Source organism: Phyllobates terribilis, unplaced genomic scaffold, assembly GCF_046119375.1.
Source record: "Phyllobates terribilis strain yellow unplaced genomic scaffold, ASM4611937v1 Scaffold_9__5_contigs__length_417890890, whole genome shotgun sequence".
NCBI lineage: Eukaryota > Metazoa > Chordata > Amphibia > Anura > Dendrobatidae > Phyllobates > Phyllobates terribilis.
Window position 1 is genome coordinate 390,186,252 of NW_027362769.1, and position 27,047 is coordinate 390,213,298.

The 27,047-nt window shown below is 46.1% G+C and overlaps 1 protein-coding gene across 3 annotated transcripts in view; it reads right to left on the reverse strand.

The window, feature by feature from the left end:
• The window catches only part of LOC141162503 (uncharacterized), an 88,681-nt gene that overhangs the window by 12,709 nt on the left and 48,925 nt on the right, over window positions 1-27,047 (reverse strand). For 2 of the 3 annotated variants that reach the window (XM_073648675.1, XM_073648677.1), the window contains 3 exons: window positions 18,709-19,020; window positions 17,646-17,975; window positions 832-1,143 (listed from right to left, as the gene is read on the reverse strand). In XM_073648675.1, the coding sequence (XP_073504776.1) occupies window positions 832-1,143; window positions 17,646-17,975; window positions 18,709-19,020 (954 nt within the window). The remainder of the gene's footprint in view (window positions 1-831; window positions 1,144-17,645; window positions 17,976-18,708; window positions 19,021-27,047) is intronic. The other variant, XM_073648676.1, reaches the window with a different exon arrangement.

Genomic DNA, 27,047 nt, shown 5'->3' on the forward strand with positions numbered 1-27,047 from the left:
ATTGCCAGAATTGCTGTTTTTCAGTCGCCGCAACTATTTCAAAAATTGCAATCAAAACATTGAATGTGGCCCAAAAATTGTATTAACAAACATTTCAGCCAACCACTCAAAAAAGTCCTCACATAACTCTTACAAAATTATCCACAAAAATAATAAAATAAATTATACGAGTTTGGTAATTTTTACAGCATAATAAATGATGTAACGAAGAAACCTAAAAAATAATGACTTAATTAATTACCCCAAAACCCAACGAAACCAAAAAAGCAATGGCATAATTACATATTTTTTTACTATTTCCCCTCATTTTGATTTTTTCCCAGTTTTTCAGTACATTATATGGTAAAATGAATGGTGTCATTCAAAAATACAATCTGTCCCACAAAAATGAGAGTAAGTGATAACTTCTAGTTCAGTGAGGGTCCGACTACTAAGACCCTCACAGTCATCCAGAATGGAGCCTCAGTGCACATGCGCGACCTCCGCTCTATACATTCTCTATAAGACTGTGGGAGAAAGTGGAGCGCTGTAGTTGGCTTTCTCCGTCAGTACCATAGAGATACCACTTATATTGCAGTTTCTTATTTCTTCTCCTTAGAAGGACTTTTTACACTTTTGAAATAATATCTTGGTCAGGTAACCTCCAACAATCAGCTATTATCACCGGGGAAAACCACAGAGCCTGCTACTGGGGAAATGTAGTATTGCATGCTGAATATTGGGAGGAATGGTGGACACATGGAGCTGTGGCGACTCAAACAGTTGTCGAGCACACCGAAAATACTTGGTCAGCACACTCGTTCATCACTAATAGACAGATATCATCTTTACCTCTGACACTCAGTGATCTCGTCTGTGACGTCTCCATACTCTCGTGTTTCCACTCTACAATGATTTTCATCTCCGGATCTCTGAATTGATGATCAGGAATCTGGACGACACTGGTGACCTCATATGTGAGATGGTCGTCCCTCGTACTGATTGTCTCCGCAGTTGGTGATAATCCATATTGACCATTCATATTTTCCCACCTCCAGGAGATTCTTATATCTTTAGGGTAAAACTTCTGTAGATTCAGAGAGAACTGAACACGAGATGAATCGGCCATAGTGATCTCTATAGGGGCCGACATCTGGGGTTTACCTGGAAGAGAAGAAGCAGAAGTTTGTCTCGTTGTCTGTACTCGGGGTCATGTAATGTCTTATACATCATCCAATTCTGTCCTAAACTAGAAATCATCCTCCAGTCATTACATCCCCCCAGTATGGAGGAGAACGGTCACCGTCTACAGGAAAGAGACCAAATACAGAGAAATAACAGCCATTAGTATTTGTTAATACAATTATTGCTGGAATGACAAACAGAAGTCAACTTTGGTTATTAAAACCCCGGGCATTTGCCAAAATAGGTATAAAGAGTTTTAGCTTATTCCAATGTCTTATAATAATGATAAAACAGCCATATGAAGGATTATTTTTTGCCAGACGCAGTATTTTTGAATGGTACAATTTTTCAATGATGTGTTGAAAATGTAATTTTTGGGGGGAGGCACAGAGGTAAAAATGAAAACTCTGAATTATGCTAAGTTTACTTTCTGTCTTTTTTTCAAGTGTTCACCTACAGGTAAAATTTTATTCTACAGGACAGTATGATTATGGTTTTACAAAATATATACTTTTCTTAACTTTTGCTACTTTTGTACAAATATTTTTCAGTAAAAAAAAGGTTTTCGGATGGCCAATACCTTTTTATTCTTCCATTAACAGAGCTGTGTGAGGGTGTTTGAGGGTTTGTTTTTTGAGCGATAAGTAGAAGCCTTTGATTGGTGCCATTTTGAGGTACACCTGATTCTTTATCACTATTTATGCCAATTTTTGGGAGGCAGATGAGTGAAAAACAGCAACTGTATTGTTTTCTTTATGGTATTCACTGTACAAGTTCACTTCCTAACAAACTATGACGTACTGTGCCTGTTTTGTCAATGGTCGCTAAGGGCTGAATACAGCGGAGTCAGGATCTGAGCTTACTTCATGCCTGGCAAATGCCGGCTGTGTTACAAAGCCGACAATTGCCTGTAAGTGACTGCGGCATTAAAATAACGCCTGCCATACTCGTCCTCTTGTGAAGCTCAGCCAGAGGTTGAGCTTCATAAGAAAACCGCATTTTCGCTATGTAACTCAACACCACTCAGTACTGGAGGGTATAGCATAATCGATCAAAAAAATCACAGGTTCAAGTTCCCTATGGGGACTAAAAATGGAAGCGAAAATCAAAAAAGTTTAAAAAATAAATAAATAAATAATAATAAATTATACATGTAAAAAAAATCGAGGCAACAAACCAATTTGAAAAAGTGAAAAAATAGTGCTATTTAATTGCCCATAATGGTGATGTTTCAGTTCTGGTTGAGAACCTTTTTCAAGCCTTGAAAAAGCTGCTTCCATTTTTTTTATTTTATATTGAAGGCCTGGTCTCTGCCTGGGAGACTTGCCACCCTGACTTCTTCCTAGTGCTGTGTCTTTTTTTTCTTAAGCGACCATTGACATATATAGGTAAATGATCCTGTCCTTTCATTTTTGACTTGCTGGATCACAATGCATCCTATGTGTGAGCCGAAAGTCTCTTTTACAATGTAAGTCCATGGAGTGACAGAAAGAGGCTCAGAACAAGGCTCCATAGACATACATTGTAAAAGAGATGTCCGGCTCACACGTAGAGCATAGAGTGGTCCAGAAAGTTGGATTTCAGTCACATGAGTGAGAAGAGGACTGGAGTGTTAGTGGAAGCCGGAGAAGACAGAGATCAGTGAATATATTGCCGCACTTCAACTACACTACATACACATTACACAATTTTAAGCAATGAAAAGTTTTGCTGGAGCCCTTCTTTAAATGCCAAGTAATTAGTAATAAAAGTGATCATTTTACATACAGATGTTGGCAGTTTTATATATCAATGACCTTTAGCCAAATTTTTCCAGGTGAACTGGATATGAAGCACCCGGGGGATGGGGGAACGACTCGGCACCCAGGCTTTGTTGTTGCCTGATCTTGGGGGATGTCGCGGTGGCCGGCTCCCGGGCCCATACCCTGGGGTCACTCTTAAAAGCAAAGGAAAAGGGGGAAAGTTGTATGGGATAGGGGAATGTTCGTGACGCCACCCGTGGTGTCTGGTGAGGATCACCAGCGCTGCAGCAGTCCTCTGAAGCCGGTGTTCAGGCAGCTTAGCTGGTGCGGCTCCCCACAGGTGGAGCGAGGCCTCAGGGAAGCGTAGAGAGAGGGTGTAAAATAGAGCGTTGGCAGGTGCAGAGCCACGGAGGAAAGAACAGACAGAGGCAGTAATTGAAGTCATCCGAGTCTTTACTCACGGTGGTGCTTTCTCAGCTCAGCTTCTCTCTGCTGTCACACGGCGAGCTGTGGCCGCCAGGGTGGGGTTCAGCACTAGAGATGAGCGGTGTTCGACTAGAACTGTTCGCCAATCTCAAATTCGAGCTGTTTTGGGCGGTGTTCGAGTTGTTCGACGAACCCGAACGATTTGCAAAAAATTCGGCTGTTCGAGGTTATGTTCGATAACTGTTCGTGCACCAAAAGCGTGTCCTGCATGTCTGGCGCTATTTAGAGCACCAATCATGCAGGGATTGTCTGCCACTCACTGTAATGCCACAGCCATGGTGGTTGTGGCATTACAGTGATTGCCCAAATCGATGGGAACAGTGCCAACAGTGAAACATGAAAAGCCGGCAATTCAGCAGCGGCATACACCTGTACCCGACAATTTAGAACCGAAAGAATAGAGCTTCACACATAGATTAGATAGATATAAACATGTCAGCCACATATATACGAAGTACAGTGATAGTGTTGCTTACTGTACTTGTCATTTAGCGTAAAGGATTTATCAAAAAAAATAATAGTGTTTTCATGCACCGTCTCTTTAAAAAAGCCGGCCGGCAATTCAGCATCTGTACCCGACAATTTATAACAGACAGAATAGAGCTTCACACATAGATTAGATAGATAGAAACATGTCAGTCACATATATATGAAGTACAGTGACAGTGTTGGTTACTGTACTTGTCATTTAGTATTAAAATAAAGGATTTATTATTAAAAAAATTGGCGTGGGGTTCCCCTTAATTTTAGGCTCTAGCGGAGGTTAAGCAGACGGCTGGGGCAGATGTTTGAAGCCTGGGAAGGGGGTAATACCCACGGAGCTTCCCAGGCTACTAATATCAGCCCCCAGCTGAATACATAGCCTTTACTAGCTATTAAAATGGGGGACCCCCCCAAAAAAATGACGTGGGGTCCCCCCTAATTTAATAGCTAGCAAAGGCTAGGCAGACAGCTGGGGGCTGATATTAATAGCCCAGGAAGGGAGCCATGAATATTTGCCCCCTCCCAGGCTAGAAACACCAGCCGTCAGCCGCCCCAGAAATGGCGCATTCATAGGATGCGCCAATTCTGGCACTTAGCCTCGCTCTTCCACGCTGCCCTGGTGCGGTGGCAGGGGGTAATAGGGTTGGGGTTGATGTCAGCTTATAATGCCAGCTGACATCAAGCCCAGGTTAGTAATGGAGAGGCGTCTATAAGACACCCCCATTACTAACCCCATAGTCAAAGTTAAAAAAACACAAACACCCAGAATAAAGTCCTTTAATTGAAATAAAGACACAATCCTTTATTGTTCTAAATTAAACCATACTTACCATCACGCCCATTCCAGCTGAAGCCAACGATCTCCTGCAATAAAAGAAAAATAATAAAGCAACCTCATCCTTACCTTTCCATGGTTCCCACGACAGCTTCAGCTCTGCTACATCGAGATGACAGGCTGGACCGCAGCAGAACGCTGCCATCCAGCCTCTCATCCCGCAGACACTGAGAAGCGCAGGCTTGCTTGCGCTGCTCAGCGTCTCTCTGTGACGACATCCAGATGAGCCGAGTTCATGTCCAATGAACTCGGCTCACCTCATGCACGTCACTGACAGCGTGGGAAAATTCTCCTGCACTCAGCGCTTCAGCGTGGGAGAATTCTCACGCTGAAGCGGTGAGTGCAGGAGAATTCTCCCACGCTGTCAGTGACGTGCATAAGGTGAGCTCATGTCCAATGAACTCAGCTCACCTCCTGCACGTCACTGACAGCGTGGGAGAATTCTCCTGCACTCAGCGCTTCAGCGTGAGAATTCTCCCACGCTGAAGCGCTGAGTGCAGGAGAATTTTCCCACGCTGTCAGTGACGTGCATGAGGTGAGCCGAGTTCATTGGACATTAACTCGGCTCATCTGGATGCCCTCACAGAGAGACACTGTGGAGCGCAAGCAAGCCTGCGCTTCTCAGTGTCTGCGGGATGACAGGCTGGATGGCAGCGTTCTGCTGCGGTCCAGCCTGTCATCTCGATGTAGCAGAGCTGAAGCTGTCATGGGAACCATGGAAAGGTAAGGATGATGTTGCTTTATTATTTTTCTTTTATTTCAGGAGATCGTTGGCTTCAGCTGGAATGGGCGTGATGGTAAGTATGGTTTAATTTAGAACAATAAAGAATTGTGTGTTTATTTCAATTAAAGGACTTTATTCTGGGTGTTGTGTTTTTTTTAAATACTTTACTAGAAATTCATGGTGGTCATGTCTAATATTGGCGTGACCCCATGAATTTCGGGCTTAGGGCCAGCTGATAATGCCAAGCTGGCCCTAACCCCTTTATTACCCAGTGAGCCACCGCATCAGGGCCCTGGATGAGTTGGGTACAGCGCCAGAAGATGGCGCTTCTATGAACGCGCCATTTTCCGGGGTGGCTGCGGACTGCAATTTGCAGCGGGGGTGGCCCAGAAAGCTTGGGCCTCCCTGCGCTGCGGATTCCAGCCCCCAGCTGCCTAGTTGTACCTGGCTGGACACAAAAACAGGGCGAAGCCCCACGTCAATTTTCTTTAAATTATTTCATGAAATAATTAAGAAAAAAAGGGCTTCCCTATATTGTTGTGTCCGGCCAGGTACAAATAGGCAGCTGGTGGTTGGGGGCAGCCCGTTCCTGCCTGCTGTACCTGGCTGGACACAAATATAGTGCGAAGCCCCACGTCAATTTTTTTTAAATTATTTCATGAATTTCTAGTAAAGTATTTAAAAAAAACACAACACCCAGAATAAAGTCCTTTAATTGAAATAAAGACACAATTCTTTATTGTTCTAAATTAAACCATACTTACCGTCACGCCCATTCCAGCTGAAGCCAACGATCTCCTGCAATAAAAGAAAAATAATAAACCAACCTCATCCTTACCTTTCCATGGTTCCCACGACAGCTTCAGCTCTGCTACATCGAGATGACTGGCTGGACCGCAGCAGAACGCTGCCATCCAGTCTGTCATCCCGCAGACACTGAGAAGCGCAGGCATGCTTGCGCTCCTCACTGTCTCGCTGTGACGGCATCCAGATGAGCCGAGGTCATGTCCAATGAACTCGGCTCACCTCATGCACGTCACTGACAGCGTGGGAAAATTCTCACGCTGAAGTGCTGAGTGCAGGAGAATTCTCCCACGCTGTCAGTGATGTGTATGAGGTGAGCTCATGTCCAATGAACTCAGCTCACCTCCTGCACGTCACTGACAGCGTGGGAAAATTCTCCTGCAATCAGCGCTTCAGCGTGAGAATTTTCCCACGCTGTCAGTGACGTGCATGAGGTGAGCCGAGTTCATTGGACATGAACTCGGCTCATCTGGATGTCGTCACAGAGAGACGCTGAGCAGCGCAAGCAAGCCTGCGCTTCTCAGTGTCTGCGGGATGACAGGCTGGATGGCAGCGTTCTGCTGCGGTCCAGCCTGTCATCTCGATGTAGCAGAGCTGAAGCTGTCGTGGGAACCATGGAAAGGTAAGGATGAGGTTGCTTTATTATTTTTCTTTTATTGCAGGAGATCGTTGGCTTCAGCTGGAATGGGCGTGATGGTAAGTATGGTTTAATTTAGAGCAATAAAGGATTGTGTCTTTATTTCAATTAAAGGACTTTATTCTGGGTGTTTGTGTTTTTTTTAACTTTGACTATGGGGTTAGTAATGGGGGTGTCTTATAGACGCCTCTCCATTACTAACCTGGGCTTGATGTCAGCTGGCATTATAAGCTGACATCAACCCCAACCCTATTACCCCCTGCCACCGCACCAGGGCAGCGTGGAAGAGCGAGGCTAAGTGCCAGAATTGGCGCATCCTATGAATGCGCCATTTCTGGGGCGGCTGACGGCTGGTGTTTCTAGCCTGGGAGGGGGCCAATATTCATGGCTCCCTTCCTGGGCTATTAATATCAGCCCCCAGCTGTCTGCCTAGCCTTTGCTAGCTATTAAATTAGGGGGGACCCCACGTCATTTTTTTTGGGGGGTCCCCCATTTTAATAGCTAGTAAAGGCTATGTATTCAGCTGGGGGCTGATATTAGTAGCCTGGGAAGCTCCGTGGGTATTACCCCCTTCCCAGGCTTCAAACATCTGCCCCAGCCGTCTGCTTAACCTCCGCTAGAGCCTAAAATTAAGGGGAACCCCACGCCAATTTTTTTTAATAATAAATCCTTTATTTTAATACTAAATGACAAGTACAGTAACCAACACTATCACTGTACTTCATATATATGTGACTGACATGTTTCTATCTATCTAATCTATGTGTGATGCTCTATCTTTCTGTTCTAAATTGTCGGGTACCGCTGCTGAATTGCCGGCCGGCTTTTTTAAAGAGACAGTGCATGAAAACACTATTATTTTTTTAAATAAATCCTTTACACTAAATGACAAGTACAGTAAGCAACACTATCACTGTACTTATTATATATGTGACTGACATGTTTCTATCTATCTAATCTATGTGTGAAGCTCTATTCTTTCTGTTCTAAATTGTCGGGTACAGATGCTGAATTGCCGGCCGGCTTTTTTAAAGAGACGGTGCATGAAAACACTAATATTTTTTTTAATAAATCCTTTACACTAAATGACAAGTGCAGTAACCAACACTGTCACTGTGCTTCTTATATGTGTGACTGACATGTTTCTATCTATCTAATCTATGTGTGATGCTCTATTCCTTCTTGTCTAAATTGTCGGGTACCGGTGTATGCCGCTGCTGAATTTGCCGGCCGGCTTTTTTAAAGAGAGTGTCTTCTGAGCAGTTTGTCAGCTTTTGGACACCTTTGCAGGTGTTTTCTATGTGTTTCTATGTGTTTTTGTTTGCCTGCCATTGGTTTTAACGGTGTTCGACGGTGTTCTAAGGTGTTCGACGAACAGTTCGACGAACAGTTCCTCGAACATCCCGGTGTTCGACGAACCGAACCGAACCCGAACACTACGGGGGTGGCTCAACACTATTCAGCACACTCCAGGTAGCTCAGGAGCGCTTCACAGGACCCCTGCTCTAGTGTGTTCCTCTCTTGTTGAACTTCTCCCGCCTTGTGTGCCCCACTGAGTCCCGTACAGGTACTGCGATGTCCCTTATGGGTAGCGTGTAGCTCCCGGACCGACTGGGTGCCCTTTTTGGTGACTTGTGGTGAGAACAAGGCCGGGTCCCTCTGCATAAACTCAGATTAGGGCATACAGGTGGCGACTCCGCTCCGTCCGTATCCCCCTGGGATCCACATAAGCCTCCGGACTTTTCCGACAGAGACGTGAAGTGCAAAGTCAGATAATCGGGGACCGGTACCCTCTTTTGCGGCAGGGTTTCTCTGGCAGGGCCAGAATAAGGTATGCAGGTGGCGACTCCGCTCCGTCCGCACCCCCTGAGATCCTTTCGCCTGTGGAGCCTAACTCCTCTGCTCCCCTCCTAGGCCTTCTTGGTTGGACTCTGACCGGGGACAGAGCTGGTTATAACTCTGCCCCAACCCCCCGTCTCAAGGCCTGAGACCAGGAACCGTGGACCTCTCAGCCGGCTGCAGCCTTGTGCTGACCTGCCGTCCCAAAGACCTACGACCAAAGACCTTGTTATAAAGATGGCCTCCAGTTTTATATGATTCTAATTAAGTGCTTAAGTAAAGTGCTTCTTCCACCCTCACTCACTACATGGTTCCCCCTAACTTTGGTTCCCCCCAACTCCTCCATTCAGGCCCGGGGCAGCACTATAGTGCTTTAGGCACCCTACAGAACTGGAGTGGTGTAGTGTTGAGTATGTGGTTGGGGTCCTGTGTAGTACTCCATCCTTACCTAGGAGAGGAGATACCACACCTCATTCTGAGGTGCAGTACCCCTGTGGCGACTGAACCCTCAGGGGCGCCACAGATACAGGTTGTAATAGTTGCTGCAGAGGAGAATAAAACTTTTTTGTCTTGTTTTGGGTTTTTTATATCGACTCTCCGTTGTGGAGATATTAGCAATCAATGCATTTAGCACCTAATGAGTTAACTTTTTAAAGCTTACGTGAGTGTTATCAGACAGTTTTCACATGGGTGGGGGGTGTGCTTCTTCTCCCTGTATTATGCTGACTAGTGATGAGCGAGTATGTTCGGTTAACCCTTTCAGCGAGTATACTCGGGCGAGTACCGAGTATCTTCAGTGTACTCGGTGATATGTTTGAATCACTCCCGTGTGCATGATTTGCGACTGTTTGACAGCTTTAATACATGTGAGTAATGCGAAAGAAACAAGCATTCCTCACATGTATTAAAGCTGTCAAACAGTCGCAAATCATGCACACGGGAGTGATTCAAACATATCACCGAGCACGCTGAAGATACTTGGTACTCGCCCGAGCATACTCGCCGAAAGGGTTGACCGAACATACTCGCTCATCACTAATGCTGACCAATCATATGCAGTCAGCAACACTAAAAAGAAAAAAGAACACACCCCACAATAGCAATAGCTTAGAGGAGATTTCCCAGTATGTCAGCTGTAACCACATTTATGTCTTTTGTGCTTATGGCAAATCACTCTCCAGTGAGATCAGGGCAGTAATCTCATACAAGAGTAGTGAGATCAGAGATGGCTGCCTATATATCTCACACACAGGAGCAGTTTGTTCTGTGCTCTTACTATCTGAGATATAATGAGACCCTGCTCTGATCCCACTACAGAGCGAGTTCAAATATCTCCTGGAGGATTTATCCTCCAGACACGGGACAGCAGCAGCTGTTTTTTTTCTTCATGCCTTCATAGGAGTTGTGCCTGTCACAACTCCATCAGGTGAGTGTAAGCAGCACTCTCTTACTCTCCCTCCATAGGGTATCACCCTATTGTGTGCTCTGTTCCCCACATTTAGATCTACATAAAGTATAATACTGACACATCTCAGGACAGGCATTGTGGGGGAGGAGCAGTACAGCAGAGGTGACAGTGCTATGAGAGGAGAGCTGATTGAAGAATTTGTAATGTGATACAACTAAACTCAGCTGTGCTGCCCCATCCCTCACCACCTTATCTGAAAGGTGTGAGTCATCTGTGCTTGCTAAGCATTCAGGAGGTTAGACCAGGAGATCAGAGCTGTCTGTCTGTCATACAGCTCACACACTGAGAAACCTGCTCTAAGCTGTGGTGGGAGCGTGTTCTTCTTTCCTTTGAGAGTTGCTGTTTGCCTGTGATTGGTCACTGTGACGGGAGCTAGTTACCCCATCCGCAGATGTTCAATCTTCTTCTGCAGGCCCCTGACATGGAAAGGCTTTTCTTACACTGGGATATATAAAATATGACTATCACACAGTGTCTCCAAGATGAACTAAACTTTTATTCTTACAAGCAGGTTTTATAGAGAATCACACAGGCTATTTTTAGCACCCATTGTTCTCCCCAGATAATACCCACAGTAGGCTTCCAGACAGCAGTTAGGCAACAACCCATTAATCAGCACATTGTCTGTTTGCCCCTGCTAAGTGAGCACAGGAAGGTGGGGGCCAGGAGTGCTTCGGTCACATCACAAAATGTCCAACAATATGTGATCCACAATATTCACCCCACTTTGTAACATTATGTCCCATTAGCTGCATAGGCGCTACGACAACCCCCATGTGGCAAAATCTTGGAGTACGGGGTTGATCCGTCACAATGCTCCCCCTTCACGGACAGGATCGGCCTACCCAGTCTGCTCCCCGACGGATCAGCTGGAGGAGGTCCATGATTTATGAGGCAGCAGCAGGTCAGTTTGTCGGCTTAGTCCATCGGCGTTACCATTTTGCTTGCTGGGTCTATAGTGGATGGTGAAGTCTAACGGTTGTGACGCGCCCCCTGGGCCGCGCATGTGTGGGGATACCCGGAACCGGACCCGTTGCGGATGCTGGGGGTTGTAGTCCTCATGTGGCGGGGGACCCGGTTCCGTGGCTCAGGGTGGTCAACTCAAATGGCAGTCTATTGGTGATGTTAAAATGTCCGACTACGCCACCCGTGGATTGCGGTCAGGATGAACCGCCGCTGCAGAGCAGACCGCTGAGGCTGGTGTTATGGGTGCAGCAGAGTGTAGTACGACTCCCCACGGGAGGAGTGTAGCCCCAGGGCAGTGTGCGCGGAGGATGGGGGTGAGGGTGCAGGAGCAGCAGCGACGACACAGAGTCAGGGATGCAGTCCAGTGTCTTTACTCACAGTTCTTATTATCCAGACCACTTCTGCAGGTAACGGCTGACCACGTCGTACTGTGCTCACCAGGAGAGGGGCTCGGCCTACTCCCAGATAACTTTGGAGCGCTTCACAGGACCCCCGTTTTGTGTCCTTTCTCTGGCCTGTCATACCCAGCCAGTGACCTCGCTTCTGTCCGGCAGCCTTGGGCCTTCTCTTGGTGAAATTGGCGCCAGTTTCCCTGACCCTATGTGGTGCCTTCCTAGCGGGTGTAGCGAGGGGCTGCGCCACGTGAAATGTCACAGCCTCCGGTTTCTAGCTGAGGGTAGTTCCCCGCCTCCACTAGTTTCGGGGACTGGTCTCCCCCTTTGGCCTGACCCTTCTACGCAGGTAGATTCGGGCATGAGGTGGCGACTCACCGGTCCTCACCCCTGGGCTCCCTTCGTTCCTTGTTCCTGGAGCCTCCTCTGCTCCTCTTCCTCCCTTCTCCTTCCTTCTGCTTCCACCAGGCTCCAGCCTCTCTCCTAGGCCTGACTGCGGAGCAGAGCCCATGCAGAGGCTCTGCTCCCTGTCTTCTCCTCTCACTCTGACTTAACTGACTGACTTCTCCTCTTTCAGTGCTGGCTGGGCCTCACAGGCTAGGCCCGCCTCCGGAGCAGAGCTCCACAGAGGCCCTGCTCTGTCACTTCTTCTCTCAGACTGAACACCGAACTAAGATGGTGCCCACCTTTTATACCTCCCTCTAGGTGCACCCAGGAACTGCCCTCTCCCTCCTATGCACTACAGGGTTCCCCCTTCCTCGGTGTTCCCTCCCCCCACTCCAGCCAGGGACAGGGACTGTCGTGCTCTGCTTGGAGCATATCGATCGCCCTGCCCCCCAGAAATGTGGTGTAATGCATGCAGGTTTCAGGGTCCTGATCCACACTCCATCCTTACCTGAGAGTGAGATACATCTGGTTGAGATGCAATACCTCTGTAGCAACCGAGCCCTCAGGGTGCTACAGTTGTAGCGCCAATCTCCGCCGTAGTAGTCTGGCATTGTCCCCGGAGACCCGATTAAGCCATACCAGGGGGTTATGGTCCGTTATGAGGGAAAACTGTCTTCCATACAAATATGGTTGGAGCTTCTTGGCAGCCCATACTACTGCCAGGCATTCCTTTTCGACGGCCGCATAGCTGAGTTCTCGACGCAGTAATTTCCGACTCAGATAAGCTATTGGGTGTTCTTGGCCGTCCGGCCCGACTTGACTCAGTACTGCCCCCAACCCAAACATAGATGCATCTGTGTGAACAAGGAAATGTTTAGTTGGATCAGGTGCGGCCAATATCGGGGTATTTGTGAGAGCGTCCTTTAGCTGGCGGAAGGCTTCCTCACACTCGGTGGTCCAGGTTACCTGGCGGGGAAGGTTCTTACGTGTCAGATCAGTGAGGGGCTTGGCAATGCTGCTGTAATTAGGGACAAATTTCCTATAATACCCTGCTGTCCCTAGAAAGGCCATGACTTGGGCTTTAGTACGTGGGGTGGGCCACTTGGCTACGGCCTCAATCTTGGCGGGTTCCGGTCGTTGTTTTCCACCCCCCACTCAATGTCCTAAATACTGCACCTCTGCTTTGCCTACGTGACACTTGTTGGGGTTCAGGGTGATTCCGGCTTTGTGGATCCTATCCAATACTGTCTCTAGGTGATTTAGATGCTCATCCCATGTCGCGCTGTAGACGGCAATGTCATCCAGGTCGGCACAAGCATAGTCCTGGAGACCATCCAGAAGCCGGTCAGCCAGCCTCTGGAAGGTCGCGGGGGCATTCTTCATCCCAAATGGCATAACCCGAAACTGGAATAAGCCAAACGGGGTGACAATTGCAGACTTGGGAATAGCATCAGGACTTAGGGGGATCTGCCAACAGCCTTTGCATAGATCGATGGTGGTCAAATACTTTGCCCCAGCCAGCCGGTCTAACAACTCGTCCACACGCGGCATGGGATACGCATCCGTCACAGTTTTCTCATTTAGCTTGCGATAGTCTACACAAAACCGGGTAGTCCCATCTTTCTTAGGCACTAACACTACAGGGGACGCCCAGGGACTATCTGACTCCTCAATGACCCCTAAACGCAACATCTCCTGTATCTCTTGTCGCATCCCTTCTCGTACAGACTCCGGGACGCGGAAGGGGGGTTGTTTCGGGGGGGGTCTGATCTTGTGTCTCAACCTTGTGTTGTGCAAGTCGGGTGAACCCCGGTCTCTCAGCAATGCCTCGGCCTGCTCTCTCTCCCGGGCCCCTAGATTTTCTCCTAAGTGTACCTGGTCCCAGGTTTTCGACTGAGTCCTCTCACCTAAGACATCAGGCAAGGGGAGTCCGGCTAAATCCTCTGCTTCGGGTGCGCAGATGGCAGCTATCTCTTCAGGGCGCTCCCGGTAGGGCTTCAGCATATTCACGTGGAACATGCGGATAACCCTGGGGTCGTCACAATCGACGACATTGTAGGTGGTGTCGGCTATTTTCCCCACTACCTGGTAAGGCCCCTGCCATGCGGCCTGGAATTTGTTCTGCCTAACCGGTTCTAGTACCAGGACCTTCTGTCCTATCTCGAAGGTGCGTTCTCTAGCCCTCTGATCGTACCATACGCGCTGGCACCGTTGGTCCCGGAGTTCCAGCACGAAGGGCACAATAGGGGTTCCTGCTATGGTTTCCTCCCCTTCCCAGAGTTCTCGCACTAAGTCTAGGGGCCCCCTCACCCGCCTCCCATATAACAGTTCAAATGGGGAGAACCCCGTAGATTCTTGGGGCATCTCCCGATAGGCGAACATGAGGTGCAGCAAGAATTTCTCCCAGTTCCTGTAGGTCCGGGTGAACGTCCCAATGGGTTGTTTTAACGTTCCGTTAAAGCACTCACACAAACCATTGGTTTGCGGGTGGTATAGGGTGCTTCTAATGGACTTTACACCACACAGTCTCCACAGTTGGTTGGTCACCTCTGCCGTAAATTGGGTGCCCTGATCCGAGATAATCTCCCGGGGAAATCCAACCCGTGAGAAAACCTGGAGCAGGGCAGCCGCCACCGTCTCTGCCAGTATGTTAGGTAAGGCAACCGCCTCTGGATACCGCGTGGTGTAATCTATCACTGTCAATATATACCTTTTCCCTGACGGACTGGGTTTGGCTAACGGCCCTATCAGATCGACGGCTACTCGGCTAAATGGCTCCACCACAATGGGAAGGGGGTGTAATTTGGCCTTGCAGCGATCTCCCCTCTTGCCAATGCGCTGGCAACTGTCACAGGTCTGGCAGTACTGACGAACATCATGGGATAACCTTGGCCAAAAGAAGTTTTGTGTCAGACGATGCCTGGTGCGGCTGACTCCGAGGTGCCCCGCCAAGGGTATGTCATGAGAGATTCACAGCAACTCCTACCTATACTTTTTGGGAACTACCAGCTGTCTTTGTACCGTGGGGCTCGTCCCTGAGTGAGTTTGCTCTGTAACCCTGTAGAGGAGTCCCTGATGCCATATAAACTGTTCACCTTCCAGTACCCCTCTCCCCTCCTGTGCCTTCCCGCGATACCCCTGCAATGAGGGATCCTCTAGTACCTCCCTCCTAAATTCTGCTGGGGTGTCCCATGAAATGTGTCTGGCTATGGGAATACGTGAAGGGCTGTAGTGTCTTACCTGGGCTTCCTCAGAGTGTGATTCCGCCTCCACAGCTCGAGCTTGTCTCCGGGTAGTCACAGGATATGTCTCAGCCAGGGGGGCGACCGAGAAGGAAGACAACATGGGCCCCAAGTCATTTCCCAGCAGGACATCTGCAGGCAAATCCTTCATCATGCCGACCTCGACAATGCCATCACCGGCCCCCCAGTTCAGGTGAATCTTGGCCATGGGCAGTCGATGTATGGCTCCCCCTGCTACACAGACCGCCACTGTCCGACCCATCTTTTGGCCTTGGGCGAGATGCGACTTCACAAGGGTCAGAGTAGCTCCGGAATCTCTTAATCCCTGCAGCCGTTTCCCATTAATACACACCGACTGTCGATGTTGTTGTCGATTATCCGCCTGGGCTGCCTGCACAGGGTCCACTTCATGTAGCACTCCCTCTATCTCTTCCATCCCATAATTAGCCATAGCCACCGATGCCGGGTCGGCTTCGCCTTGGTAGCAGTGTACAGCGGCCCGGTTGAAGGTAGCCGTTTCCGGTTTTGGCCACTGGGTGTGCTAGGTCCGGTTGGGACAGTGTCTCTGCAGGTGACCCAGCTGATGGCAGGTATGGCCAGGAGGACTCTGGTAGGCCGGGGTATTGGTGGGTCCCCCGCCAAGCTTCTGTGGTTTAGGGGCCTCCAGACCCATGGGAGGGCCCCTTGAGACAGTTTTGGACCCTGACAATTGGGCCCTCCTGGCATCATAATGTTCATCGGTCAGCCGTGCGGCCTCCTCAAGAGTCGTCGGTCCCGAAGCCATTCTTGCGTCTTGGGAGTTAACCCAGTAAAGAATCGTTCTAACGCGATGAGCTGTAGGACGTCCTCCTTCATGTCTGCTTTGCTACCTTGTACCCACTGTAGCAGTGACCGCCATAGTTTACAGGCCCATTCAGTGTGGGTATCCGTTTCCCGTTTTGTGGTTTTGCGAAACTTTTTACGGTATGCCTCTGGTGTTAGTGCATACCGGGCCAAGATCACTTCTTTGACTCGCTTATAGTCCATACAGTCCTTATCCGATACAGTGCGATAGGCATCCGCTGCCCAGCCTGTCAGCTTGCTGGCCAGAATCTGGACCCAATCCTCCGGCTCCACTTTATGAAGGGTACACTGCCGCTCAAAGTCCTGCAGAAAGCCATCAATGTCTTCCTCTGCCTCCCCCAACTGTCGGAAGGCATTGTATTGGATCTTTTTGTGGCTTACCCCTGCTGGTACTGGGGAGGAAGCCAGGGCTCTCCCTGCTCGCTGTATCTCCTCTCTCCGCTCCGCCATCTCCATCTTGGCTAGCTCTATCTTGGTCCGATCTGCCATCTCCATCCTGGCTAGCTCCATCCGCTCTGCCCTCTCCATCTCCATCTTTTTATCCAGATCAGTACTCACATCAGCCATCACCTTATCTATGATCTGTACTGCCGGGTTGGGAGCATAAAGTGCCAGTCTGCTCTTTACCTCCCTCTGGAATTCAGTCTCTTCCACGTTCCCATTGGAGGTTGTTGCGTTGTCGAGCTCCATAATGGCTGCTATCAAATCCGCTTTTGTTTTGTTGCTGGCGGTTAACCCTCGAGCTTCCACAATGTCCCTCAACGTATTCCTTTTTAGCTTCTGGTAGATGTCTTCCATTCAGTCCTTGGTTCCTGAAGAAGATGGACCGCATCCCACCGCTGCCACCAGTGTGACGGGAGCTAGTTACCCCATCCGCAGATGTCCAATCTTCTTCTGCAGGCCCCTGACATGGAAAGGCTTTTCTTACACTGGGATATATAAAATATGACTATCGCACAGTGTCTCCAAGATGAACTTAACTTTTATTCTCACAAGCAGGTTTTATAGAGAATCACACAGGCTATTTTTAGCACCCATTGTTCTCCCCAGATAATACGCACAGTAGGCTCCCAGACAGCAGTTAGGCAACAACCCATTAATCAGCACATTGTCTGTTTGCCCCTGCTAAGTGAGCACAGGAAGGTGGGGGCCAGGAGTGCTTCGGTCACATCACAAAATGTCCAACAATATGCGATCCACCATATTCACCCCACTTTATAACATTATGTCCCATTAGCTGCATAGGCGCTACGACAACCCCCATGTGGCAAAATCTTGGAGTACGGGGTTGATCCGTCACAGTCACCATCATATAGAGAGAGAATTTTTTAATAAAGTTAACTCATTAGGTGCCAAATACTTTGATTGCTAATATGTCCGCAACAGAGGGGCAAAATAAAAAAAAATGTATTCTGCTCTACTGCCACTATTTAACACAGTTCATAGAAGTTGTCTCTCTCGTGCCACGTATTTCAGGTTGCCTATAAGTCATTGTTGGTTATTTTACCGAACCTTGCGACATGACTCACAACAGTTTCTCAAATCAGAGTATTCTCCAAAGGAAAAATGTATGCAGTCAGCAGTTTCAGGGTTATTGCCCCTTGTCAGTGCAGAGTGGGATACAACTACTCACCATAGACTCGCAGCCGCCCTGTGCTTCTCTCTATGGGTCTCTCCAGGGAGGGGTGCTCCACCAGACATATATATTCTGCCCCCTGATGTGTCCGCAGGTCGGGGGTGATGGTCAGACTGGCTGTACGGCTGTAGGTGTTATCAGACGCTCTCGTGGACGTTGTTCCCTGGTTGTCAGTCTCTTCATGCAACTTATCTCCATCACGTCTCATCCATTTCACAGTTACGGCATCCGGGAAATACTCTGAGATATTACACTGCAGGACGGCTGGGGAGCCGACAAAAAGACGGGGAATCTGAATCTCTTCTACAACTGGAGTCCAGATATAATCTACAGAAAAAGACAGGACAAAGAAATGTTTTGATATTTTAACCAAATTATGACAACACAATCACATTTGGAGTGCAGCACAGTGCCTCAGTGGTTAACACTACTGATTTGCAGCACTAGGGTCCTGTGTTCAAATCCCACCAAGAATAACATCTGAATGTATGTATTCTCTATGTTTGGATGAGTTTCCACTCTATACTACAGTTTCTTTCCATACTCCAAATACATACTGATAGGAAATTCAAGATTGCGAGGTCCAATGGGGACAGCGATAACAATGTCTCTATGTTGTTGGTGAGGTTTAGCCTGTGCAATCCATATGTACAGAAGAATTAGTGGTCAGTAAGATGATAACATCTCTCCTCTCACCTAAGTCTCTGATAGACGGCTCCAGGATTCCTATATAACCCCCATATATCTCTCCTCTCACCTGAGTCTCTGATAGACGGCTCCAGGATTCTTATATAACCCCCATATATCTCTCCTCTCACCTGAGTCTCTGATAGACAGCTCCGGGATTCTTATATAACCTCCATAATACTCTCCTCTCACCTGAGTGTCTGATAGACGGCTCCAGGATTCTTATATAACCTCATATATCTCTCCTCTCACCTGAGTCTCTGATAGACAGCTCCGGGATTCTTATATAACCTCCATAATACTCTCCTCTCACCTGAGTGTCTGATAGACGGCTCCAGGATTCTTATATAACCTCATATATCTCTCCTCTCACCTGAGTCTCTTATAGACAGCTCCTTGGATTCTGACATCTCCATAGATTCATGATACCAGGTCACTCGTACTCTGAATTCTGGATCCTTGTGACGATCCTCAGGAATAACGATCTCACTGGAGATGTTGTAGGTATGGTCAGGATTCTCTGATGGGGATTCAGTGGATGATAGAACTTCTCGTGTTCCTCTCTCTCCACACGTCCAGACAATCTTGATGCTTTTAGGATAAAATTTCTCCAAGTTGAGTAAATACTTCATCTCTCCACAGACAAACAGACTTCTTACTACTGGCTGTGACATTTTTGGCTTTCCTAAAATGTGGAGCACAGGATGAGGCAAATAGCTTGTCAAAAGTAAAGAGCACCCTTTGTCCTATTGACGCACCTATATTTTAGTGGCAGCAAAGGATTGAAGAGTTTGTTCACCGATAATTCATAACAACCAACATTGAAAATTCACTTTAGATAACGCTTATCTTTCTCAATTCCCTAATACACATGAACGCTCAGCTTTTAGACAGCACTTTAGTTTTGCAGCGCTGGTGTCCTGGGTTCAAATCCCATCAAGAGCAACATATGCCAGAATGTTCTTTGTTCTCCTTGTGTTACCGATGTTACTGATGACTTTGGTTGTCCAGGACCAGATGTTGAGGACTTCAATGAGGGAGAACACCAGTCAAAAATAAACACCTGTGTCTTCAAGGTGGAATGTGAGAAGCATGTCCATCTCCATATCTATCTCTCTATCTATCTCTCTATCTATCTCTCTATCTATCTCTCTCTCTATCTATCTATCTATCTATCTATCTATCTATCTATATACAGCTCAAAAAATAAAGGGAACACTCAAATAACCCATCCTAGATCTGAATGAATGAAATCTTCTCATTGAATACTTTGTTCTGTACAAAGTTGAATGTGCTGACAACAAAATCACACAAAAATCATCAATGGAAATCAAATTTATTAACCAATGGAGGCCTGGATTTGGAGTCACCCCCAAAATTAAAGTGGAAAAACTCACTACAGGCTGATCCAACTTTGATGTAATGTCCTTAAAACAAGTCAAAATGAGGCTCAGTATTGTGTGTGGCCTCCACATGCCTGTATGACCTCCCTACAATGCCTGGGCATACTCCTGATGAGACTCAGTATTGTGTGTGGCCTCCACGTGCCTGTATGACCTCCCTACAACGCCTGGGCATGCTCCTGATGATGCTGAGTATTGTGTGTGGCCTCCACGTGCCTGTATGACCTCCCTACAACGCCTGGGCATGCTCCTGATGAGGTTGTGGAATGTCTCCTGTGGGATCTCCTCCCAGACCTGGACTAAAGCATCCGCCAACTCCTGGACAGTCTGTGGTGCAACGTGACGTTGGTGGATAGAGACATGATGTCCCAGATGTGCTCAATCGGATTCAGGTCTGGGGATCGGGCGGCCAGTCCATAGCTTCAATGCCTTCATCTTGCAGGAACTGCTGACACACTCCAGCCACATGAGGTCTGGCATTGTCCTGCATTAGGAGGAACCCAGGGCCAACCGCACCAACATATGGTCTCACAAGGGGTCTGAGGATCTCATCTCGGTACCTAATGGCAGTTAGGCTACTTCTGGCGAGCACATGGAGGGCTGTGCGGCCCTCCAAAGAAATGCCACCCCACACCATTACTGACCCACTGCCAAACCGGTCATGCTGAAGGAAGTTGCAGGCAGCAGATCACTCTCCACGGCGTCTCCAGACTCTGTCATGTCTGTTACATGTGTGCAGTGTGAACGTGCTTTTATCTGTGAAGAGCACAGGGCGCCAGTGGCAACTTTGTCAATCCTGGTGTTCTGTGGCAAATGCCAAGCGTCCTGCACGGTGTTAGCTGTGAGCACAACCCCCATCTGTGGACGTCAGGCACTCATACCACCCTCATGGAGTTGGTTTCTATCCGTTTGTGCAGACACATGCACATTTGTGGCCTGCTGGAGGTCATTTTGCAGGGCTCTGGTAGTGCTCCTCCTGTTCCTCCTTGCACAAAGGCGGAAGTAGCGGTCCTGCTACTGGGTTGTTGACCTCCTACAGCCCCCTCCACGTCTCCTGGTGTACTGGCCTGTCTCCTGGTAGCGCCTCCAGCCTCTTGACACTACACTGACAGACACAGCAAACCTTCTTGCCACAGCTTGCATTGATGTGCCATCCTGGATGAGCTGCACTACCTGAGCAACTTCTGTGGGTTGTAGAGTCCATCTCATGCTACCACGAGTGTGAAAGCACAACCAACATTCAAAAGTGACCAAAACATCAGCCAGAAAGCATTGGTACTGAGATGTGGTCTGTGGTCCCCACCTGCAGAACCACTCCTTTATTGAGGGTGTCTTGATAATTACCAATAATTTCCATCTATTGTCTATTCCATTTGCACAACAGCATGTGAAATTGATTGTCAATCAGTGTCGCTTCCTAAGTGGACAGTTTGATTTCACAAAAGTTTGATCTACTTGGAGTTATATTCTGTTGTTTAAGTGTTCCCTTTATTTTTTTGAGCAGTGTATCTATCTATCTATCTATCTATCTATCTATATATAGGTAGATAGATATATACATGATTCACACAAGTGCCATTTAGGAGGAGGGCTTTATGGTATTATGATTGCGTAGAGATAATTATTGTAAAGGCTCTACAGCACATGCATTCCTTCTGTGTTCTTCCCCTTAAGGCAGGCCAAACACATTAAATGGCTATGGAATGATGCTTCAGCCAATAGCCATCTAAGCTGACTCTCCCAAGAAAAAAATGTCCCTTTGCAAAATGCTAAATGGGTATTCCCATCTCCAAGATCCTATCCAAGTAAATAGTAGGTGAAATATTACTAATATTAGCAAATACTTTCAATTAGAAATGTAGTATAGTTCTTCTGATTAGCTATGTCGCTTACCCCATGTACAGGGCACGGCAGGGCTATGTCGCTTACCCATTTGCTTAGATATCCATGGTTACAACTGCTAACAACTAATTAACTGTCACTATATGAGTGGTTATAACCATGAATACCTAAGCTACTGCAATGCCCTGCACATGGGGTAAGCGACATAGCGAATCACAAGAACTATACTACATTTCTAACTGGGGGTATTTGCTAATATTATTATTACACCTACTACATATTAGGATAGGATATTGGACATGAGAATACCCCTTTAAGTTTGTATAAAAAATGTAATAAAAACTTCTCATAACCGTAATGACCAATTCTATAAAACATACAGATTACTCACTAAAGAGAACCTGTCATGTGAAAAAAAAACACTATTAACCTGCATATATGGGATTAATCTGCAAGTTAATAGCGTTCGGTACCTGCACTGAGAGCCCCAATGCCAGGAGGAAATTCACTTTATTCCCCCGGCAACATTCAGCTTCCAGTGATAGCGGTGGCACCAGCAAGGTTTCAGTCATCACTGAGTGTATAGAGAGCGGAGGCTGCAACCGTGCCCCCGACACTGACTGACAGCAGCTCATCCTTAGGGTTTGCTGTCAGTCAGTGCTAGGGTCATGGTTACAGCTGCCGCTTTCTATACACAGGGCAGTGACTGACTAAGCAAAAAAAGTACACGTATTTGGCATCGCTGCATCCCGAACAACCTGATCTATAAAACTGTTACACTATTTTACCCCTACAGTGAACATCATAAAAAAAATGCAAAAATTGTCTTGTCATCACATCACAGAACAAAAAGTGGAATAAAACACAATCAAAACATCCTATGTAAATAAAAATGGTATGCATGAAATCATCATCTTATCCTGCAAAAAAACAACACCCCACTCAGCTCGATGAGTGGAAAAGTAAAAATGTTACAGCTCTCAGAATACAGCGATTCAAAAAAAAATTTTTTTCTATAAAATTGTTTTTATTGTTTAAAAGCATCAACAACATATTAAAAAAACACATAAATGTGGTATCACTGGAATCATACTAACCTGAAAAATAAAGCTGTCTTACCACTTTTATCATACGGTAAACGGCATAAAAGGAAACAACAAAAAAATTCCTAAATTGCTGCATTTTGTTCACTCTACCTCCCAAAAATCCGAATAGAAAGCGATCAAAAAATGTTATGAGCCTAAAATTGTTACCAATAAAATCTAAAACTTGTCCCTCAAAAAACAAGCCCTCACATGACTCTGTCAGTAGAAAACCGGAAAAATTATAGCTCTCAAAATATGGCGATGTAAAAACTTTTTTTTTTAAACTATAGCATTTTTAGTGTGTGATAGTAGCAAGACCTAAAAAAACTATAAAAATCAGGTATCGCTGTAATCGCACCAACCAGAAGAATAAAGTCGTCTAATCACTTATACCACATGAGGAATGGAGTAAAAAATTAATAAAACCAATTCTTCACCTGCTGTTGATTTGTTCATTGTGCCTCCCAAAGATCACAGTAATACTCGGCGCACATTTATCCTGGGTCTACACTGAGCGCTTACATCGGGGTTTCTGTGTAAATCTCTGAAATACATGTTTTGGATAGAACCCGCCACAGAAGATTCCCTATAATGAGACAGATGGAGGCAGATCTGGCCTGTGATCTGGCGGTGTCCGTCTTTTGTTTTCTCTACCTCCGATGAACATCGTGGAGCAGAGGCCAGATGGAGTACAGAGTAACTCTGCTGCCTCATTATAGTGAATAGATCCCCCAGGGGTTTCAGATATATCACGTATTTCAGAGATTTAGATGGAAACCTTGATGTAGGTGATCAGTGTAGAGCACAGTATAAATATAAACCAAGCTTTAAGAGCGATCCAAAATGTTATGTACCCCAAAATGCTAACAATAAAAGTATCAACTCAACCAATAAAAAACAAGTCTTCACTCAGGTCCATCATCTGTTAACAGAAATATAAGTGTTATGCACGTAACTCACTCATACATGTGTAACGGAAATAATAAACTCTAAAACACAGAGAAGCCAAACCCACACCCTACTGGTCCCTGTACAGACTACACAATCCCTAGCCCCACAATTAAAATCACCACCTCGGACCTGGCTCCCTAAAAGGCCGTTGAGGGGTTTCTCGGCCTCCTACAGAACCAGAGGGGAGGCTGCAGTGCACAGCTAACCAGGAGAGGAAAAGTGTGCAGAGGGATATGAGGATCCAGGGAGAGAAAACTTAAAGCAAGTGCATGAACGTGAAATAAGGAGAATAATAAATGAAACAAGAATAATCTCCCACCAACCTAACTAAAGAGAAAGGAAAGGTGCTGGGAAGGCAGACAAACAAACGCACAGCAGAAACACAAACGGTGTTTGCCTAGTAGGGAGAATGTCTTCGCTGATGGGCTGGAAATCCTTAGCACTAATCCACTTAGTAGTATAGCCAGCAAGGAAGTATAGTGAAGGGAGAATATATATAGCCATACCCAGAATGTGATAGCGCAACCAGAAAAGGACAATGGGAAACACCTGAAGATGCGCAAACCCAGGAAGGAAAAGTAAAAGCAATAGGAACCATCAGCATAAGGACAGAGAAGAAAAGGACAATAGCTCAGCAGACATTACAACTAACCACGAAGCAAAAAGTCACCAGATTGAATCCCCAAATTTAGGCATGACAATTTGACAGCATGTTACTTGTAGTACACAGGCTCTGGAAAAGCACCATGGCTCTCCACAAACAAAATCCAGTAAAATCTGTGCTCCCAAATCCAAATTCAACCCTCCCACCTGAGCCCCACAGTGTGCATAAACCACAGCTAGCATTCACATTTTGCATTACTGTAGTGAGAAGACCCATTTAATTTATAGGGTGTGTATCTCCAAAAGCACAAGCTGGGCACTGCAAAATACTGGGCATTACAACATACTGGGCACTGCAATGTATGGGCACTAAAATTGCATATTTGGAATTTTCAGTTTGCAACATTCACTGCATATTTGTTTCAGGAAATCACCCATGGAGTCAAAATCATCAATACACAAATAAATTAATTTTCCAAGGGGGTGTAGTTTATGAAAATAGGGTCACACTAGGGGGGTTTCTGCTGCTCTGGCACTTAGGAGCTATGCAAATACAGTCTGCAAACTATTCTAGGAAAATATGTGCTTCAAATGTCAAATAGTGCTCCTTGCCTCCCGAGCTCTGCTGTGTGTTCAGACTGTACAGCCATATGTAGGGTATTTCCACATTCAGGAAAAATTGTGTGACAAATTATGGGGCCTGATTTACCAATTTGCCCTTGTGAAAATGTAAAATCTGGGGCTAAATCAACATTTTAGTGGTAAAATGTAATGATTTTTTCTTCACCATCCAATGGTAAAAAATTCTATGACACACCTGTGGTTTTAATATGGTCACTGAACCCCTAGACGATTTAAATGAGAGGTGCAATTTGAAAAATTGGGTCACTGATGGGAGGGTTCTACTGTTGTGACACCTCAGGGGCTCTGCCAATGTGACATGACACCCGCAAACCTTTCCAGCAAAAATTGCTCTCCATTATGGCGCTTCTTCACTTCTGAGCTTTGCACTGTGCCTGAAAAGTGGGTTATGACATCATATGGGGTATTGGTAACTCAGGAGAAATTGTGTAATTGTCCATTTTCTCCTACTAGCCCTTTTCAAAATTAATAACTTGGGGCTAAAACAACATTTTAGTGGAAAAAAATTTAATTATTAATTTTCACAGTCCAATGTTATAAAATTCTGTGAATCAGCTGTGGGCTTAAAAATCTCAATACACCCTTAAAAGAATTCCTCAAGAAATGTAGTTTCCAAAATGTTTCTGCTATTTTGATATCTCAAGGGCTCTCGTAATGTGACATGGTATCCACAATCTATTCTAGCAAAAATTGTGCACCAAAATTCAAATAGCACTCCTTCCCTTCTGATAACTGCTGTGTGCCCAAAAAGTAGTGTCTGATCACATATGGGGCATCATTGTATTTAGGAGAAATTATAAAACAAATTTTAAGGACCATTTTTTTACTGTTTCTTTTATGAAAATGAAAAATTTGGGGTTAAAGCAACATTTTAATGGAGAAAATATAATTTTTCATTTTCACGTTCCTATGTTATAAAATTCTGTGAACCACTTATGGGTTCAATTCAATGATAGGGCAGCACGGTGGCTCAGTGGTTAGCACTGCAGCCTTGCAGCGCTGGGGTCCTGGGTTCAAATCCCACGAAGGACAACATCTGCAAGGAGTTTGTATGTTCTCACCGTGTTTGCATGGATTTCCTACGGGTTCTCCGCTTTCCTTCCACACTACAAAGACATACTGATAGTGAATTTAGATTTTGAGCCCCAATGGCACTGTATAAAAAAAAGATTATTATTATTATTATTCTGCCTACCTGAGAAAAGAAAGTCTATCAGTAGAATGAAAATATGAAATCAAGCTGCATCACCTCCAAACCTGTAAGGCTTCCACTACTACAGAACAAAAGCTGTCAGCTGACAGAACCAAAGGTGAATAGGAATGGAGGGCTTCTGTTACCAATAGGAATATTCCAAAATGCTGAAATGAGAACGAGAAGGGGTTATGGAGGAGAGGATTATGTTCTAATAGATGTAAAAATAAATAAAATTAAAAAAGGCAGGGAAGGTAATCTTTCCCTTTCCTGGTGACGATCAAGGAAGCCAAATCTGCAGGAAAGCCCAGCTAGCATAGAGATTTGGCAAATAGTGGTGATGGTGAATGTCCAAGGAGGAAGTATTCGAAATACACAGCAGAGTGGCTGGAATAAAGAATTTCAAATGCCTTCAGAATAGGGAGAGATGGCAAAATTCCAGAAGATACTGTCAAGTACTGGTTCCCTAAAGAAGTCTACAGCAGCTTAGCAAAGGTTAAGAATATTGAAGGACATAATGAGGGACACACAAGGGAGGCGAGGCTTAAGCTCAAATCAGACAGGAGAAGGACAACATCCTAAGATCTTGTCATACCAAAGAAAGAAATACTTTTAAAGCTGCAAGTATAAACTTTGCCACAGTGAGGCATACACAGCCTAAACATAACCCGAATCCCAGGAGCCTCAAAGGATCCTTGAAACTCAAACTCTGCTTCCTCCAACCAAGCCAGAAGCATAGATGAGACAAGAAGGAGAAGAGTAGAGAACCATGAAAAGGAAAAGCCCAAAAAGAGTTAGAGATGAGAAGAACTAGAGTTTGGTGAGGTCCATCACCTGAATGCCCTTCTCCTGAGACTTTGTAGGAGAATACAAGACAGGAGGGTGACGTTATATATTGTGGGAAAATGCGGGCAGGAACCTAAATGTCCTAGGTGCTTAAGGTCACTCCAAAAGTGTGAGTAAACCACATAAGCCAAGTACATGGCCTAAAACT